This window comes from Aplidium turbinatum, chromosome 5 (assembly GCF_918807975.1).
Source record: "Aplidium turbinatum chromosome 5, kaAplTurb1.1, whole genome shotgun sequence".
NCBI classification, from domain to species: Eukaryota; Metazoa; Chordata; class Ascidiacea; order Aplousobranchia; family Polyclinidae; genus Aplidium; species Aplidium turbinatum.
The window spans coordinates 24,802,313-24,817,902 of NC_137476.1; the positions used below are offsets into that span (position 1 = coordinate 24,802,313).

Consider the following 15,590-nt stretch of genomic DNA (forward strand, 5'->3'; position numbering starts at 1 on the left):
AGCCACCTGAGACGAAATGCTTATTGTGAAGGGCAGGAAGGGAAAAAAATGACCAGTTTAGGTTTAGGAAATTTGCAAAGAATAAAAACTAAAAGTCAAGAAATTTCACATTTCTAGCATATTTCCTTCTGTGAAATATTTCACAACAAGAATGGGGCGTCCTCATAAAGCGCCGTGTCGCTACAGATAGGGTTAAGGACTGCTCTCCATTCACCGGCATCTAATGGATGGAATAATTCCCTGGCAACAAGATTTTAGCAATCGCAAACTTCACAATGTCAATCTCGGTGACCGGGCCTGCGTCATTGCTTCAAAGCCTCTACAAGTGCTCTACAAACTGCCAGGATTGAGCTCTCAAAGAAACTTTCCCAATCCGCGGATAAAGCTTCAGTCAATCACTCAAAAGACACAAATTGATCCTTTTTGTCGTGACAGTACAATTTGGTTGCAGAGTAACAATCTTTCAAAATGTTGACTAAATTCATTGCAATATTGATGTTCGTTCATCTTGTTTGTGGAATAAACCCTTCAAACTTGTGTCTACCTCTTCGTCAAATGGTCGATCAACATCAGCAGGTACAATCGCCACCCGATGTTACCCAGGGACGTGCCTATACAATGGGGCCTACAAGCCAACCTTGGTCAAAAGGTGTAAAGGGAGATATTGGTCAGTGCAATTGTGACGACAGTTCAAGAATTTCAGGTTTAGTCGAGCAGTTAAGAATCCTCAATGGTAAGTTGCTGACATCACATATGACAAAATTGTGGCAGATCATCTTCGGCCAACATTCGAACATTTGTTTTAACAACACAAGTAATTAAAATTTATGAAGAATTAGATTCAAGACAAAGACTTTCAGTACTGTATTGTTAAAAAACTATTTTGAAACTAACTTCGCTATTTCACTGTGACTGTGATTCGTGATAAATATTAACGATAAATACTGATCACGATTTTCGTGTTTTTAAAATTTTTAAAACTTTGAAATTTGATAAAATTTAGATTAAAAAGGTTAAAATTGAATTTTCAGTTATCACTATTTAATATTCATACGCAATGTGGTGATTATGAAACTTGTTTTTCAGACACTGTCCAACAACTTGTTAACCTCACTCAGCGTTCCCCAAATGATATGTCACCATGAATAATTGTGTTTGATTTTATTAAAAGCTATCGTAGCTTTACATTACTTTGTCTGGGATCATATACTGTGCATGTATTTATGAAATAGAATTAATGTGCTATGTCCAATTTTCTTCAAAAACAAAACTTTATTGAAAGTAAGACGTTTGATCAACTAAAAAGTGATTAACTTGTTTTCAAAAATGGAAAGGATTTCGTTAAAGATAAAACATCTTCTGAAACAAAAACGGAGAAAAACAAAACTTTCCAAATGATTACAAAAGTAAAGAAAAGTCGTTAAAACTCACAGTTAAAACAGATAAAATATCTCGCAGGGAATTATTTTTCATTTGCAGTTATTATTTTTATACTGCTGCTGAGTTGAAGCAGATAACAGCCCACTGCGGATCAGTGGCGCCGACAGGGAGGGGGGGTAAGGGGGGAAGATGCCTCCCAATGTTTTGGGGGGTAAAAGCTTTTTCTTTTAATTTAAATGCGTTCTCCTTGCTGCTGTTATAATTATGATTTTCTGATTCTAGTTACGCACTTTGCTACCTGTTACGTAACAATTGTTACCGGCAGTTCAGCAGATTGGTTCTGGCTTGGCTATTTCATTTTTATTTGTTTAATATTTCATCATATTTTTACCTTGTGGTGGAAAACCGGAGACAATGCTAACATTTTGATCTAACAGCGAGTACAACAAGGGCATGGTTTTTCACGACTTATTTTAGGATTTATTTTGTAACCAGCAAGGTTGTTGGATAGAATGGAAATGTATAGCTATGTGAGAGACTACCTTTCTAAGTTAGTAGAGTAGTGACAGTGCATACAGTACTAGGATAATGTAAGCGGTTGTAATTCTTTAGCTTAGTTTAATTTACTTGCTGCATAACGCATAAGGGTCACTTGCTTCCACAGTGCTTTTTGTTGCACAAGTTTAATTATTGCACGTTACAAAATCTGCAAAAGCTATTTGGTATCTGAAATGAGTGAGAAGAGAATGACACATTGTTTTAATAAAGAGGAAATGCAATGAGGATGACAGTAGGAAGGTGGGCCAAAAGTAAGTTTGGCTTTGTTGACAGTAAAAAGAACATCAACCCGTTTTAAATGTAAAGTTCGTTCAGAATTAAATTTTAGCTTTGTATTCTACGAAGTAATCAATGTTATTCATTTACAACAGTGATTCAGTAAATCTTAATATTCAACAATTAAATATCTACAAAGGACTTTAAGAGATTACAAATTTGATCTTTCCTTACCCATGCCAAAATGTCGTGAAGCAAGTAATTATGTTATCAATAAAGGACGAATTAAAACTGTCAAGGCCAACTGTCCGAAAGTTAAAGTTAGAAAATTTTGCTCACAATGGTTTGATGACTATCTCTGGCTGGAGTATTCAGAAGCTAAGGATTCCGCAATTTGCTTTCCCTGTCGAGTTTTCAACAGCTTGGTATGTAATAGTCCTGTTAATATTAGTTAAAGTTTATTCTATTAAACTGCAATAATGCTTTACTGCTGTTAAATAAATTTTTGTTCTTAATATTTCTACTTCCAATCTACGAAAATTTCATGCACAATATAAAATGACGATAAAGTAACACCAAATGAGCGAACAAATATATTAGGTATTAATTTGCATATAATGCAGTATGACGAAACAATGCAACTATAGTCAACATGTTCCTACGTTTATTCGACGTTAAAATGCGTTTAACTTGTAGTAAAATTATTTTCTCATTCTTTTATTTCTAAGGATATTGCGTTGCTTATTGCCTTTAATTTGAAATACCTGCGTCCCCGCGAGCAAGATTGTACACTTTTTACATCAATTCAACGCCCTACAACGCTAAATCGATGTAAAAAGTATCAGATTTAGCTGGCTGGGGTTGTGTTTTAATTGGTTATTTTTACTATCAGTGAAGCTTGTGTTCTTACGTCTAATAAAAATAGAAACATGTTGACTTTAACTGTATTGTTCCATCATACTGCATTTTGGCATCTTAATGTTTGTCGTATCCAGGCTTACACCTGGTGGTTGAAGATTTAGATTAAGTGGACGGGAAGGCAAGGAAGCCAATCTTCGTGTCCACCTTCAGGCATGCCTTAAAGTGTCCTGCCAAAGACACAGCCGCATGCTCTTGAGCGGTGTCGAACCGGCGCCCTTTCGATTGCCGTTCCAGGGTTCTCACCACTCGGCTATGCAGCCGGCGGCATATGCATCTTATCGTCACTGCATCTTTGAATTTGTGCTGTCCTTAAATGTAAGCAAACATTATTGCTTATATTTTCATTAGTATTCGTACGTTATCTATTTGCTATACTTTCGAAAAGGAAATTTTTTTAGAAAAGTAGCTTTAAATTTTTGTTATAAGAAGTATCTTAATAAGAAGTATAAAAGTTGTTTCCTAATTTTGTGTTTTAAACTTATCATTTGATATTGTGCATTCTCCTGACTCCTGATGAAATCTTCGTGGATAGGAAGAAGAAATATTAGGAATAAAAAATCGTTTAACACCTGCAGAGCATTTATTGCAGTTGAACTATGCCCGGTGGAAGTCACAGTATATTTATTCTATTAACTTTTATTAGCCTCAATGCCTGCAATGTCATATGCTACACACGTGACCGCCTCCGCTTTTGATGTTATCTACTGTGTTTTGAGATTTGTATCTTCTTAGCATGGAAAAACGTTTTCAAAGCGTTTCAGTGCAGTATTTGATAATTTCTCGATCAACTAACAGACTAGTCAAAACCATGAGGCATATTTAATTAAAAACCTGTTGGAAAATCAGAAAGTGCATTTGTAAAAAATGGGTTTTCAATCTGGATAAAAGCTACGCAGAATTTCTCTATGCGGAATTTCTCTATGCGGAATCAAACTGAGAATGGATATCTTGGAAGGCTTCAAACCGCGTTGATGTTCTTTTGGATAAGCAAAAACCAGAACAACTCAGTTATCATGAAGAAGTGGTATCTTTAATATTTATGATGTAATTATTGATATCATCATTTTCTTCTTAATTTCCATTGTAAGTGGCAAACTTTCCACTCAAGCCTGTGGTAAGCGTGCATATTATACTCCATACAAATAAAAGGTACTATTATTATTTATGTAACACTGGATGCTACTGTTTCTAACAATGTCACTGTGTTGCAGATAAACAAAAACATACGTGTCTTGGGTCGTATTTAGCAATCTTGTTGGAAAGCTGTCACTACCTTTTCGTGGCCATATCGGCAACCTTGCGGATTGTTTCGAGAGGATTCTAGAATTCGCTGCTGAAGGCGACATGCATCTTTTTAAACATCTCGCAAGTACACCAGGTAATGTTGCACAAACTTTCTCAGTATTTAAAATAGGTCATAATCATGTGTGAATTTTTAATGTACCACTGACAGCATAAAATGCGATACGAATATTGAAATAACGGCTAAACAGCCTGTATTCAAGCGCGGATTCAAGAATTATCTTCGTCTGCGCTATTTGTGCATTGTTATGCACATTGCATGAATTTGGTACTGGTGCAGAGAATCTCCGCAAGAATTTTGGACAAATTCGAAATCTTTATGTGTTTTTGGAAACTTGCTCTATGCGCCACGAACTGTTCCAAACAATGCAAAAAGTACATTGCAATTGACAGGTAAAAACACTGAAAAAGCTGTCGGACACAAGGTAGGCATGATGCCGTATCGATTCTATATGACGTGTTATAGACAGCGCACTTCCTGCTATCCTTTCCACTCTAGAGGAATCTTAATGAATGGAAAAAATTTGCTATATGCTGCCAGGCAAGATGACTTCGTCACTGCATCTTTGAATTTGTGCTGTCCTTAAATGTAAGCAAAGATTATTGCTTATATTTTCATTAGTATTCGTACGTTATCTATAATTTGCTATACTTTCGAAAAAGAAATTTTTTTTGAAAAGTAGCTTTAAATTTTTGTTCAATTCAATGGAACTTACCTTTAACATTTCCTATTTATGCATTTCAGGTCTTCAAATGTCTTCTTTCTGTAACCAAACCAGTGTCAGATAAAATCCAAAGCAAAACCTTGGATGGAGTATCTGGTATTGATCGAGTGGAAGACCTGTTTGCAACAGTCAAAACACTTCGCAATGACAAGAAGTTTGAATAATTTTTCAATGAAGCCGTAGCAGTGTGCCAGGAGTATACCATTAGCGTTTTTCCGATCAATGCTGACAGCTCTGGTAGCCCACGAAAGAGAAACAGTTTCAAAACGACTTGACGAAAATCGTCACACTGTCGCTAACCTTACTGGAAAAGATCGCTTCCTCGTGCAGTTTTACTTTCAGGTTTGTGATAGTTTGATAGCAGTCGGTATGTAATGTAGCACACGTTCCGCTCAAGCAAATTTTATATTTTGTAGGTTGCTCCGAAATTATTCTCTGAATTTGCTCTCATTTCTTTGTATTCACCATGCCTTTTTATATTTCAGGTCCTTGATATCATGCAGCAAACGATAATATCACGATTTAATCAGGCAAGTTCATTTGTGCTACGCGGACTAGGATGTTTAGCTCCAAGACGATTCCTGACGAAAGAAGCTACAGCCAACATTATGAAGGCAGCCGAGTGGTATCGTGAAGACCTATATATGTACGATCCCAAATTGCAACTGCTACTACTGCAAAACGCTAGTTTTTTAGACCTAGATGCAACATTGATAGACCAATATCGCATAATTTGTGACGAGGGCAACTGCTACAGCAATGTTGTGATTCTAATGAAACTGGCACTTTCGTTGCCAGTCACTTGATGCTCAGCTGAAAGATCGTTTTCAAAACTGGAAATTTCTAAATCGCAACTTAGAACCACCATGATTCAAGATCGCTTAACCGTATCTGTCACTGCTTCCTTTTGGAGGCAAGAGTTACTGGCCGAGACCATCAGGTCTACGTCTCTCTTATTGCTAATTACTAAGTCGGCTTATATCAAATAACAACGGGAAAAAGTATGCCTTTGGTCAAAAGCCTTATCTATCACTTCAATCAATTTATTTCGCAAAATATATTCGTGATTGTGTATTTTAGTAGAAAAGGTGATAAAGACTCGGTTTTTGACCTATTTTCGCCATTTCTTGGTCAAATTTCTCAGTTCACATTTTATTTTGAAAGTCCTCTTGCATAGAACACAGAATTTCATCAATTTTGTTTTTCCGTTTCTGTACAAACAGTATTCCATGCACTTTTTGCACTACAAAGCAATTTGCGCAAATAATAAATTACCTTCCTAATTGATGTCCGCCAGCAAAGAATGACTCATATCGCGTCAAAGACCAACTCCCTACCCAGACAGCAAAATCGACATTGAATCAATGTAAAAATGACGGATTTTGCTGCCTGGGTGGAGAATGGAATTTTAGCGCTGTCACGTAATGAATAACAAACACAAAATGAAATCGCACGCTAATAGTAAACTGTCAATCAAACTATTGAATATCAGGAAATTTCTTGCATTTTATAACTGGCTGTGACAAAAGGTTTATTGTAAACTTCACAATTATCGGATACCAGCATAATCGGGATTAAAAGTTGGGGAAAGAAAATAAACTAAAAGTCAAGAAATCTCAGGTTTCTAGCGTCACTGCTTCTATGTGAAATTGTTGAATTAGCAGAGGGCGAGACCATAAGGTCTACGCCAGTAACAGATACGGTTAACAAAAAAACAATCATATTCCTAAAAGTTGTACATCAAACCACTTGCATTTTCTCGTTTTTGTATCGACCATTGAATAAAAGTTAGAACATTAGCTCCATCACTTACCTTGATTAAAAATAGAATGAATAAAGATAGAATGTTTGGTTGTTATAGTGATGATGGGTAACTAATATTGCCAATACAATTTGGATTTTGATAACAGTCGTCAGCTTACACATTGTTGCATCATCTTATTAGTTTATCAATCCTTGTCCATGCCACGATGATTTTAAATGCAATTTGATCATCCAACTGGTTCTTAACAAAAAAAACAATCGTATCCTAAAGGTTGTACAACAAACCACTTGCATTTTCTCAGTTTTGTATCGAGAATTGAATAAAATTCAGAGAATTAGCTCCATCACTTACCTTGATTACAAATAGAATGAATAAAGATAGAATGTTTGGTTGTTATAGTGATGATGGGTAACTAATATTGCCAATAGAATTTGGATTTTGATAACAGTCGTCAGCTTACACATTGTTGCATCATCTTATTAGTTTATCAATCCTTGTCCATGCCACGATGACCTTAAATGCAATTTGATCATCCAACTGGTTCTTAACAAAAAAAACAAATTCCTAAAAGTTGTTCAATAAACCACTTGCATATTCTAATTTTGCATCTACCGTTGAATAAAAGTTAGAGCATTAGCTCCATCACTTACCTTGATTACAAATAGAATAAAGATAGAATGTTTGGTTGTTATAGTGATGATGGGTAACTAATATTGCCAATAGAATTTGGATTTTGATAACAGTCGTCAGCTTACACATTGTTGCATCTTTTAAATTTATCAATCCTTGTCCATGCCACGATGACTTTAAATGCAATTTGATCATCCAACTGGTTCTTAACAAAAAAACAATCATATTCCTAAAGGTTGTACAACAAACCACTTGCATTTTCTCAGTTTTGCATGGAAAATTGAATAAAATTTAGAGCATTAGCTCCATCACTTACCTTGATTAAAAATAGAATGAATAAAGATAGAATGTTTGGTTGTTATAGTGATGATGGGTAACTAATATTGCCAATACAATTTGGATTTTGATAACAGTCGTTAGTTTACACATTGTTGCATCTTCTTATTAGTTTATCAATCCTTGTCAATGCCACGATTATTTTGAATGCAATTTGATCATCCAACTGGTTCTTAACAAAAAAACAATCATATTCCTAAAAGTTGTTCAATAAACCAGTTGCATATTCTAATTTTGTATCGACCATTGAATAAAAGTTAGAGCATTAGCTCTATCACTTACCTTGATTACAAATAGAAATAAACATAGAATGTTTGGTTGTTATAGTGATGATGGGTAACTAATATTGCCAATAGAATTTGGATTTTGATAACAGTCGTCAGCTTACACATTGTTGCATCATCTTATTAGTTTATCAATCCTTGTCCATGCCACGATGATTTTAAATGCAATTTGATCATCCAACTGGTTCTTAACAAAAAAACAATCATATTCCTAAAAGTTGTTCAATAAACCACTTGCATATTCTAATTTTGCATCGACCACTAAATAAAAGTTAGAGCATTAGCTGCATCACTTACCTTGATTACAAATAGAATGAATAAAGATAGAATGTTTGGTTGTTATAGTGATGATAGGTAACTAATATTGCCAATACAATTTGGATTTTGATAACAGTCGTCAGCTTACACATTGTTGCATCTTCTAAATTTATCAATCCTTGTCCATGCCACGATGATTTTAAATGCAATTTGATCATCCAACTGGTTTTTAACAAACAAACAATCATATTCCTAAAAACCGTACATCAAACCACTTGCATTTTCTCATTTTTGTATCGACCATTGAATAAAAGTTAGAGCATTAGCTCCATCACTTACCTTGACCACAAATAGAATAAATAAAGATAGAATGTTTGGTTGGTATAGTGATGATGGGTAACTAATATTGCCAATAGACTTTGGATTTTGATAACAGTCGCCAGCTTACACATTGTTGCATCTTCTAAATTTATCAATCCTTGTCCATGCAACGATGATTTTAAATGCAATTTGATCATCCAACTGGTTCTTAACCGTATCTGTCACTGCTTCCTTTTGGAGGCAAGAGTTACTGGCCGAGACCATCAGGTCTACGTCTCTCTTATTGCTAATTACTCAGTCGGCTTATATCAAATAACAACGGGAAAAAGTATGCCTTTGGTCAAAAGCCTTATCTATCACTTCAATCAATTTATTTCGCAAAATATATTCGTGATTGTGTATTTTAGTAGAAAAGGTGATAAAGACTCGGTTTTTGACCTATTTTCGCCATTTCTTGGTCAAATTTCTCAGTTCACATTTTATTTTGAAAGTCCTCTTGCATAGAACACAGAATTTCATCAATTTTGTTTTTCCGTTTCTGTACAAACAGTATTCCATTCACTTTTTGCACTACAAAGCAATTTGCGCAAATAATAAATTACCTTCCTAATTGATGTCCGCCAGCAAAGAATGACTCATATCGCGTCAAAGACCAACTCCCTACCCAGACAGCAAAATCGACATTGAATCAATGTAAAAATGACGGATTTTGCTGCCTGGGTGGAGAATGGAATTTTAGCGCTGTCGCGTAATGAATAACAAACACAAAATGAAATCGCACGCTAATAGTAAACTGTCAATCAAGCTATTGAATATCAGGAAATTTCTTGCATTTTATAACTGGCTGTGACAAAAGGTTTATTGTAAACTTCACAATTATCGGATACCAGCATAATCGGGATTAAAAGTTGGGGAAAGAAAATAAACTAAAAGTCAAGAAATCTCAGGTTTCTAGCGTCACTGCTTCTATGTGAAATTGCTGAATTAGCAGAGGGCGAGACCATAAGGTCTACGCCAGTAACAGATACGGTTAAACAATCTGATAATAATGTCATCTGAATCAGACATATGTGAAAAGCTAGATTTGAATGTGTTGGTAGGAAAATTTGTCTCGGCTAGTGCAAGGCGAATGATGCTACATTAACGTAACGTTTACGTTCTATTTATTAAATTACTATTGACATTGTTAGTTGTTACCTAGTTGTCAGTCAGCTTGTTATTCTTGGAAAGAAGTTTAGCGGCTATAGCCAGTAGATGCAGTGCACTATTAAAAATGCTTATAAAATTTACCCTCTATTTGGTATTCAATTATTCCCACTTTTCTCACGCTAACTTTTACCAAAATGTGAGTAAATATTGCAACAGATTGAGTAATAATTACTCAAATTTTAAGTAAAATGTACCACGAGAAAAGCGGAAACATCTGAAAACTAATAGAAGAAAAATTTTACTAGAGATTTTAACAGTGCAGCGTGTTCTATTTTGTTATTGTGAATTGACGTAAGAAGAAAGTTGTATACAAATATTATTCCTCAAGTTGTGACTGAAGATGTATTTCAAGGTATGAAAGATTATCCACTGCGTTAGATAGACGCTTACGAGTGTTGAACGGAAAGCGATTTTAAAATTATTTTACATTTCTATTTTTGACGGTCAATGTAAATTACGATACAGTACTGCCAACTTAGTTCAGTGCAAGTGAGATTGAAACTATAAGGTAGGTCATAACCCATACAAGAGAACTTAACTGTTACAAGCACCTAGCATCAAGTCAATTTATTTTGTTTCAACAGATCAGACATTTCATAAATGTGGGACTTTAGGTAGGCTATGTATTGCAGCAGACAACAGAAGTAGAAAACAAGAGAAGTTAAATAATATACAGTATCACTGTCTTGCAGTAATATTTCCCAATGTTGAAGGTCTGGCGGCACCATTGCTGTGGATGCGATTACAAAACAGCTAAGATAGATTCCATTACATTATATGCAGATATACGATGCCGCGTACCTGACGCTCCTCAATTTGGTTCGGTGTTTCCAAATATTGCTGAAGTATCAGTTGGAGCTACAATTAACTACAGATGCAAAAAAGGATACGGGTTTGTCGGTGTGGGTCAACAGCTGATTGCTGCATGCAGAGTAGATCTGACTTGGACCCAGGAACGACCAACTTGTCAGCGTAAGTTACCTTTGTGTTCTTCATATTTTTCTGATGTTGTTTAACAAAACAATGCTGTTGTGAATTGGAGCTTTCTTGAGGTCGATGTAAAAACGGTTGATAAAATTTGCTATTAGAAAAAAGCGGCAGGATGGCGCAGCGGATAAGATGGTGACTTTCAAATACCGTAATGAATTGAAACCTTGCTCGACACCTTTTTCATGCTAGTTGTTGGTAGACACCGATGAAAGGATAAAACAAATTATAATGAGTGGGCTTTCTAAACAGTCGTGGAACCTTATAGGGCGGTTGACACGCTTTGTTTATGATAAATTTATTTTTATTTACATTTTCGTTGGTCTTCAGTGATGTCAATATTTGAAATAATTTTTTTGAAAAAACTTTAAAAAAAATTAGTGTCCAGATTTCAAATCGCTACTTCCGATGCTCACAATAATTTTGCTTCGATGCTTACAATACAAGTTCGACCGCGAACGCGCACCGCAAATAAAAATTTACACCTTGCCGCAACAACCATAACCAAACCATTTAGCGCTGAGCGATTTAGGTACTGCCAGGTTTAGTGCGTATTTAACCAACTTGGATTATTTTCAGAATCAGACTATAAACAAAGCAAAGCTTGTAGTTGACATCGTGGTAGGAAATGTATTCTAACTTCGATTGAAACATTTGCTTTCAGGAAATTTCCAGCTTCAATAAAACAACGACGTAATCTGTGACTTATGCAAATTTTGATTGACTTACATGAATTAATGTGTTGATTCTGATATCCGTCCCGATAACTCAGTTGATTGAATGCCTGATTTCATAAACAAAAAACTTCACGATCAAGCTGCGCTGGTTTGACTCTCGCGTAGGGTGCATCATTTTCCCTCATTTTGGAAATTCAACTTCTACCATTGAGAAATTGGTGACCATTCTTGGTCAACCAAACAGAATATGGGGGTCAAGAAACTCCTACCACCACCTCCTCACCCACTTAAAATTTGGTTTAGTAAAATCGCTATAAGTTAAAAGCTAAACAAGATAACTACGCAGAGTTTAATACTAAATTTATTGCAACTACTTGATACACTTCAAATATGTAAAGAAAATAACGTTTTAAAAAATTTCTACCTACTTTATAGACAAAAGGTGTAAGACTAAACATTTTTAGCAAGCGTATTGTAACAGAATGTGAGGCTGGATTGAAAGATGGGAGAATCAAGGACAACCAAATGTCAGCCAGTGGTAATGGTACCAGCCCGTATCTACCACAATATGGTCGATTAGATCAAAGCCGCGGATTGGGAGCTTGGCGTCCAAGCCCTCCATGTGAGTTTGTATGATGAAGCATGTTGATCCGACATTACAGAGGAAATGTTTTTAAAATTTAGGGCGAAATGACTTTTTACCGTATACTAAATAACAGGATTTGTAAATTGAACGAAGGCTATGTGCATTCAGGTCAGTTCAAACACACACGGCTTAGACTTTTTCCATAATATGACTTCACAGCGGTGCACAGTGGTGTAACCTAGTCCGTTATCAACGCATTGCACACGCCGATAGCACTCACCATAACCATCTATAAAGGTCACTAAGGTACTCACCTATTTGTTGAATGGTTGTTTTCGTTGGACTCGGAAGCTGTTTGCTGATCAAATGCAGAGGTTGCAATTCATAAAATGGTGAATGATTAAACGAGTGAATTGATTGCATTGAATTGACTGAAATATTGAATCGAATAAGATTGTGAATATGGAATGAATTCTATGAATAATGGAATGGAATTCAATGAAGTAAAAAAGTAAAAAGTTTTGAGAAACCGGATAGAGGCTACTGAGGAGCAACAAACTTGTTTGATGTATAGAAGTAAAAATTAAACTAAGTGGGCCGAAACAGGCTAATGGTGTACGCAAAGATCGAACCGTAGACTGCGTGCATTTATTATCATCGTCAACAATGAATAATTATTGTAGCTGTTTCAAAACAAGCGGATAATGGAGAAATTCACCCGACGTTTCTTTTTTTTGGTTAAATGTTTTTATTTTTACCTCATTTAAAAGTAACCTGGATTGTGCAGTGTGTGCACGGTTCACCTCATATGTAGGTAGGATGTCGGCTGCGTAGTCGAGTAGAAAGAATCCTGTGCGACGGTCAGAAAGGCATCGGTTGCACTTGCATACTTATTTTTTGACAGGACAATGAATAAGATGTCAGAAAGCAGACACAAAGACTGCAAGAAAATGTATATGAATGAATAGGTTCAATGTTCATGTTATGTTGTTATATTTAAATGTAGATGCAAATGCAATTTAATATAATTTTGCCTATAACATCGAATGCTTTTACAAGAAGCATCATTAGCATGTTTGAAATGCGTAGATTGGTGTTATTTGTATTATTATTATTGGTACACTGCTGTAATTGTATGTAGTCTACTGTCCCAGACAACAACTTTATTTGGTTTATACCTTGACCACTTAAAGTTGTCTGCTCGGGTATGTCTAATATCTTAAAGACTGGTCAAACAGTCAATGAGCAACGTTCTACGATTTAACTAGGCAGACATAATTAGATCTAAAAAGAATGGAAGCCAGTCATACTGCAACTAAACACCTGCTGTAAATTATTGCAAACTAATCTGCATCGCCTGATTAAACTACGACCTGTGACAGGTTTTGTTTTGCAGATGTTGGAGCTTGGTTGCAAGTGGATTTTTTGATCCCGACTGGAGTAGTTGGAGTAATAACTCAAGGATACCAGGGTGGTGCTGGATTCCAAATATCATATGGAAATTCGACAGATCAAATGCAAGTGATTCAAGCTTTCACAGGAGGTGATAAAGTAAGTAACTCTTTAACTACCAGGGGCTCATTAAAGACCACAAGCCTCCTCCTAAAAATACCCACTGCGTTTGTAATCACTATAACTCAGTTCTTTGTTTGCGAAACTGCCTGGGTTTAGGGTTTTAGACCTACTTTATTAGAAAGAGGAGGACTTGCGTTCTTTGAAAGTTGAAAAAATTACCAATGTTGTATTTGAATTTTTTCTGCAATTTTCAAAATTTTATAGTGAATTTGTATTTTTTTTGCAAGGTGAAGTATATTCGGTTCTTTTTCGCATGACGCATTAGCATCACTGTGCCAACGTTTGTGTGGAAAGACAAACACTTGCCTCACATCTGGCGGTGAAATTTATTGCAGTTTAAATTTTTTGTTTCAGATATCCAAACGGCAACGAAAAAAATAATAAGAAAAAATGTAAACATATTTCAGAAGGCTGTTAAAAATTAAAAAAAACTTTCATGTTTTTATTTAATTTTTATTTATTTAATTAATTTATTTAATCAAAGAATTGCTTAATTAAAAAAAACATCGAAAACAGTGGCAGTTAAAGGGTTGAAATCTTTAATTTTGAATTTTCACCAAAGCGTTGTGTTTTGCATCAACAAGAAATACTTTAAACTATCAACGAGAAGGATTGAAATTCTAGATTACAGTACATGCACCTCTAACAATATATCTTTGTTTGTTATTTAAAATAGCCAGCCATGTTCTGGTGATAATGTTTGAAAAATCTTCGATGGGTCAGTTCGCGCAAGCCCTGGGTAAGCACAATTAATACAGAAACATCTTAAAAGATAAATGCCACTTTTAAAGTATCGTAATAATTTAACAAAAACAAAGTAAGAAAATAACAAACAAAAGGTGACGCAATAATTTCGCAATTTCAAAAACTTAGCTTGCAACGTCAATGCAAGATGATAACTCATCTCAATATATGATTGGTTGAACCTATTTGAAATATATTTACTTCTCATATAATATGTGTGAAATTTTGTAACGGCTTTGAAATTCGTTAATTATCCTGCTTGGATGTTTGCCACCACATCCTTTTATCTTCTGATTTTAACACCTGAATAAAAATCAATCTGTAGCGCGTGTTTACTTTGATTTTTTGATGAATTTATTAACTGCGTTGTTACATTGAAACTTTCCATTTGCACTAAACGTTGTTTTTGAAGACTTTTGAAGCTGATCCTGCAGATAAAAGCGGAGATACTCACGTGACAAATCGGTTTCCTGTTCCTGTGACCGGAAGATACTTTCGCCTCATTGTTAGTTCTTGCGTTGAAAGACCCTTCTTAAGGATGGAGTATCTGTTGTGCTAAAGCAATTTATGCGACTGAACATAAAAGATGGTGGATAGTAAATCCGTTATCTGATTGTGAAATTGCAAAGACTGGTTTCTGTGTATAGTTATTTGTCATGTCAATAAAGTTTAAGTATAATCATAAAAATTAATTTTGAATAAACGATGCGAAAGATTTGTTTGTTGTGCAAAGTGGTTGCGTTTAAAAATGAACTGATAAGTAGGCTACATAAATGAGCGGTAATCCTCTTAACGTTGTGCAAGCAATCTGACAGAGACAAAAGAAGAAACAAAGAATAATCAAGATGGCGCCCACGTGCAAAGTATGGTATGTCATATCCTGCAATAACCAGCTGCAATCAATAATAACGCAGTGTTTAAGAATTGTTTTTTCGGATATCAGCTTTTTAGAGATCTCGAAAAAAGCCGGTCTCTCAATCTTGAGGAATTAAACTATTTTGCCAAATTAAAATAAGCTATCATAAATACTCCAATAAAAATCAAACTAGCTATTAATGTAATGCATTGCGACCTAACTCAAACATCAAAATCAACAGTAATCCGAAATACAGTAGC

The 15,590-nt window shown here is 35.2% G+C and overlaps 1 protein-coding gene across 1 annotated transcript; it reads left to right on the forward strand.

The window, feature by feature from the left end:
* Nucleotides 1–618: 618 nt before the first annotated feature.
* Nucleotides 619–15,073, forward strand: LOC145771058 (EGF-like repeat and discoidin I-like domain-containing protein 3). Its single transcript, XM_082582802.1, has 5 exons — nucleotides 619–733; nucleotides 10,689–10,877; nucleotides 12,051–12,191; nucleotides 13,552–13,706; nucleotides 14,887–15,073. Exons 1-5 carry the CDS (start codon nucleotides 619–621, stop codon nucleotides 15,031–15,033), a joined length of 747 nt encoding a protein of 248 aa, XP_082438928.1. The 3' UTR covers nucleotides 15,034–15,073.
* Nucleotides 15,074–15,590: the final 517 nt, after the last annotated feature.